General features: G+C 54.7%; 1 protein-coding gene across 1 annotated transcript in view; it reads left to right on the top strand.

Annotated features, from left to right (window-relative positions):
- Positions 1 to 5,000, top strand: part of alox12 (arachidonate 12-lipoxygenase) — a 47,253-nt gene that overhangs the window by 40,829 nt on the left and 1,424 nt on the right. Inside the window, exons 10-11 of the mRNA XM_038786745.1 lie at positions 1,359 to 1,571; positions 2,535 to 2,705. Coding sequence (XP_038642673.1) covers positions 1,359 to 1,571; positions 2,535 to 2,705 — 384 coding nt within the window. The remainder of the gene's footprint in view (positions 1 to 1,358; positions 1,572 to 2,534; positions 2,706 to 5,000) is intronic.

Here is a 5,000-nt window from a genome sequence, read left to right on the forward strand (position 1 = left end):
CCAATCTCATCCTCGATTTTGCTCTGTATTTTCCGCTTTGTTATATATTTTCAATATGTGATTTACCTCAGCGCAATGCTCTAAGCCGACAATAGATTTATTGACAGTGATTTTAAACTATCTCAACAATCACATTCACAGGTTTCTCTGGTCTTGATGGAGGCTTGTGTGGGTCTCCCAGGCTAGGCCGAGACTTAATCAGTCAGCCACAGTTAATATAGATCAGTCAATAGACTAACCTGATCAAACACAGATCGATCAAACCGTTGAACAACGATCTCCTGGTCAGTGCCTCAATAGATGCATGTGCCCATTCAGAACAGGAAGATCGCCATTGGGCCTCCATTGTGTTGCACCGAGCCAATTCACCCGAGGAAGGAGCAGTGCTCCGAAAGCTAGTGTTTTGAAACAAACCCTGTTGGACTTTAACCTGGTGTTGTAAGACGTCTGACTGAGCCAACTGTAGGAACAGCTCATTTGGCCTCAGTACCTCGGGTGATAGTGGGGGAGACACATCAGCCAGGGCTCCTGCTCCTGGTGACAGGGGTGCAATCAAAGTGTCGTAAAAGTACGCTCATAATTCATTTCCAGCCGTGGACATTGTTTGCTGAAGTTGGGCTGATGGAATTTTGTTTATGTTAAGAAGGCTCCCCGGGGAGTAGATAATTAGAGACATCGCGTTTTGTTTTAGTAAGGTGATGTAGTTAATGGGAGGAGCCAGGGCTGAAGCAGCTGAGTGTTGAAGCTTTCAGTTCGTTTTTAGATTGGGATATTGAACAGACAAGAAGTTGTGCTCTCAGGTAAAAGTCAGCCTGTGAGAAGACTAGCAATTTCTGGAGAAACAATCAGTTAAAAAAAGATTTTGCCTGTGAACGTAACGGCAGTTTCTGGGAAAGACTGGCAGTTTAAAAGGTAGTTTGAGGCAGGCATGAATCTGCAGCTGGTTCCTGAATGATCTCTCTCTCTCAAAGTGGTTTACCCAAGACACCTGTTTACATCAAGTAGTTCTGAGTTTGCTAACTTTATTTAAAAGTGGATTATGACCAGAGATGGGGCTTGCTTGAGTGGAGATAAAAGATAGCAGTTAGAATTGTTTCATTGTATTGCTAAGCATCGTTTAACTGGTAATTGAAAGCTATTTGTCTTTATGATGTTAAAGTTAGTAACACCGTGGTAGCAATTTGTTTGTTTTAATATACCATATCCCTATTTGTGCTTGGAATCACTCCTGCAGTAAAATATCCTTTCATCGCAGTCTTACAAATGTAATAAAGTATTGGGGGTGGTGTTGATGGGGTGAGATGACAAGGGACGACTTCAATTTTGTTAAATGGTTTCCTCGCTATACATTCAATGAGACAGAAAAGGCAAAGGGATGTTGGGGGTCCCTTAAGAGGCCTCCACCCCCACCCACCCCGTCTCGTCTGATCGCCATTGCTTCCCCTCTGACTGATTTTAATATTCGTTCAGGAATGCCAGAATCCTTCCGTACCAGAGATGAGCTGTTCAAATTCCTCACCATGGTGATCTTCACCTGCTCCGCCCAACACGCTGCAGTCAACAACGGGCAGGTAACAACTGTCACTTCACTCAGGGCAGGTGGGGGGGGGGAGGGGTCGGAGCGGGTGAAGGGAAGGCGAGGTCGGAAAACTGCCTCCGAGTCACACCGGGGTCTAAGGTCGGGATCCGCTCCATGGCCACGAGCAGCGAAATGGAGGCCGCCGCTCTCTCCGGTGACGGACTGAGAGAATGCGGCGCGGTCAGAAGCGGGGCCTTCCGGATTCGATGTTAAATCGAGCCCCCCCCCCCCCCCCCCCCCCCCCGCCCGCTAACTGCCACCTCGGGGGGGGGGGTAAAAGATCCCATGGCACCAAAGGAGACGAGGAGGGTATCACGGGCAATATTTGTTCTTCAATCAACGGCACGTAAACCGGTCATTATTACAGTACTTGTGTGGGATCTTACTGTGCGTAAATTGGTTGTGGCATTCTGGGGGGGGGGGGGGGAGTTGAAGTCTGGGGGGGTAAGGAAAAGGGGAAGAGGTGGGTGGAATTGTGTTGCTGAAGGCTTGATGGGGGGGGGGGGCGGTTATTATCGAATCCCAGTTGCCGTGCTCCATGAACATACGGGAGTAGGCCCAAGCGGGGTCCCTCCCGGGGAGTAGATAATTAGAGACATCGCGTTTTGTTTTAGTAAGGTGATGAAGAGTACTCCCGGCCTACTCCCTCGAACCTCGCCCTTTTTGAAAAGGATTGCCTTCAAAGATTCCTCAACTCCCCTTTTTGAAGAGGTTTCCAAGGCTCCTTACCCAGGCAGGCTGGGTAATCCATGGCCTAATATTCCTCCATCTTATTCTCCTCCCCCTCCCCTTTTACTGTTGATGTTGGAGACTTTGAGGAGAAATCCTCTTGACTTTACCCCCCCCCCCCCCCCCCCCTCCCGATTCCCACAACTCCTGAGCGTTTCGGACACCCGGTCAGATACTTCAATTGGCGTGTTTTACTCTCTGACCCTTGACCTCTTTTGCCTGGCAGTATGATTGGTGCTGCTGGGTGCCAAACAGCCCCTGTACAATGAGACAGCCACCACCAGTCACAAAGGAGGGGATCTCGATGGAGCAGCTGATGGACACCTTGCCGGACATGAGTCAGTCCTCTGTGCAGATGGCCTTCACGTGGCACCTGGGCAGAAAACTCCCCAACAAGGTGAGGAATGGACGAGCTGATCAGGGGGTAACATCTCTGAATGTAAACACTCACAGGAGTGTTCAATAGATGTGTGGACGCGGATACAACACTGCCCCCTCCCCACACACTCACTCACATATATATGCACACACACACACACACATACACACACCCCCCACACACACTCCCACACACACACACTCACACCCACACACACACCCCCACACACACACCCCCACACACACACACATCCCCCACACACACTCTCACACACAAACACACACTCCCACACCGACTCACACTCACTCACATATGTATGCACACACACCCCCCACACACACTCCCACACACAAACACACCGACTCTCACTCACACACATATGTATGCACACACACTCCCCACCCCCCCACACACACTCCCCACCCCCCCCACACACACTCTCCCACACACATACTTCCACACTCACACATACTTCTACACACACTTCCCCCCACCCCACACACACACATCCTTCCAGACACACATACTCCCACGCACATACCACACCCACACATACTTCCACACACACACATACTTCCACGCACCTCCCACCCACACACACTCACACGCACCTCCCACACACACTCACATACTTCCACACACACTCATACTTCCACACACTCACTTCCACACACACACTCCCACATACCCCTCCACACACACACACACCATACACTCCCACACACACCATACACTCACCCCAAACATAGCATTCACACACATACTCCTCCACACTCACTCTCCCACAAACACACTCCCAAACTCACTTACATACACACACATCCACCCCATTCACACGCACTCGTTCACTCACGCATACTCGCTCATCCAGTCACTCGCTCGCTTACATACATCCATTCACTCACACATCCACTTACACACTCGCACCCACCCACTCAGCCTTACATATCCTCACACACCCACCCATTCGCACACCCACACATTCACTTGCACACTTATGCATGCACACGCTCACGAATACACTTATACACACATATGCACGCACCTACACACAAAAATGCAGATACATGCACACTCACACTATCCAGGACAAAGCAGCCCGCTTGATTGGCAGCTGATTCAGCGCCTTAAATGTACGCTGCCTCTGGTACTGGGTGGCAACAGAGTGTGCCAAGGGCAAAGATGCACTGCAGCAACTCACTAAGATTCCTTTGACACACCTCCCACACGTGCGACCCTTAATGGCCCAGGACAAGAGCAGCAGACACGCAGGAACACCGTCGCCTGCAAGTTCCCCTCCAAGTCATCCATCACCCTGACTTGGGAAATATGTCGGCGTCCAGTGTCAAAATCCTGGGAAGTTTCTCTGTATCAGGCAGTGTGGGTGCGTCTCCACCACGCCAGCACCGGCTCTAGGGTTGCTGGCGCCCCGGGCAAGCTGAACTTCGGCGCCCTTGGGGGGGGGTGGGGGGGGGGGGGGCCGAGGAGGGGCGGGGGGGGGGGGCCGAGGAGGGGCGGGGGGGGCGAGGCCGAGGAGGGGCGGACCCGAGGAGGGGCGGACCCGAGGAGGGGCGGACCCGAGGGGGGGCAGACCCGAGGGGGGGGGGGGGCGGACCCGAGGGGGGGGGCGGGGGGCGGGCCCGAGGGGGGGGCGGACCCGAGGGCGGGGCGGGGGGGCGGGCCCGAGGGCGGGGCGGGGGGGCGGACCCGAGGGGGGGCGGACCCGCGGGGGGCGGACCCGAAGGGGGGGCGGGGGGGGGGACCCGAGGGGGGGGCGGGGGGGACTGAGCGGGGGGGCGGACCGAGCCGGGGGGCCGCCCTGGGGGCGGGCGGCCACCGCGCATGCGCTGGTTGGCACCGGCCCAACTGCGCATGCGCGGGACCCAAGTCTCTGGCGCCCCCGAGCACATGGCGCCCCGGGCGACTGCCCGAGTTGCCGGTGCCTTGAGCCGGCCCTGCACGCAGCACAGCGAGGAGGCTCTTATCATAGCATTTGCCGTGCAGGAGGCCATTGGGCCCATCGAGTCTGCACCGACCCTTACAAAGAGCACCCTACAGCAGCCCACGTATCTACCCTATCCCCGTAACCCCCACTTAACATTTGGTGCACGCCGAGGGCAATTTAAGCACGGCCAATCCACCCTAATCTGCACATCTTTGGAGTGTGGGAGGAAACCGGAGCACCCGGAGGAAACCCACGCAGACACGGCGGGGGGGGGAGAACGTGCAGACTCCACGCAGACAGTGACCCGAGCCGGGAATCGAACCTGGGACCCTGGAGCTTGTGAAGCAACTGTGCTAACCACGGTGCTA

This window comes from Scyliorhinus canicula, chromosome 29, assembly GCF_902713615.1.
Source record: "Scyliorhinus canicula chromosome 29, sScyCan1.1, whole genome shotgun sequence".
Taxonomy (NCBI): Eukaryota; Metazoa; Chordata; class Chondrichthyes; order Carcharhiniformes; family Scyliorhinidae; genus Scyliorhinus; species Scyliorhinus canicula.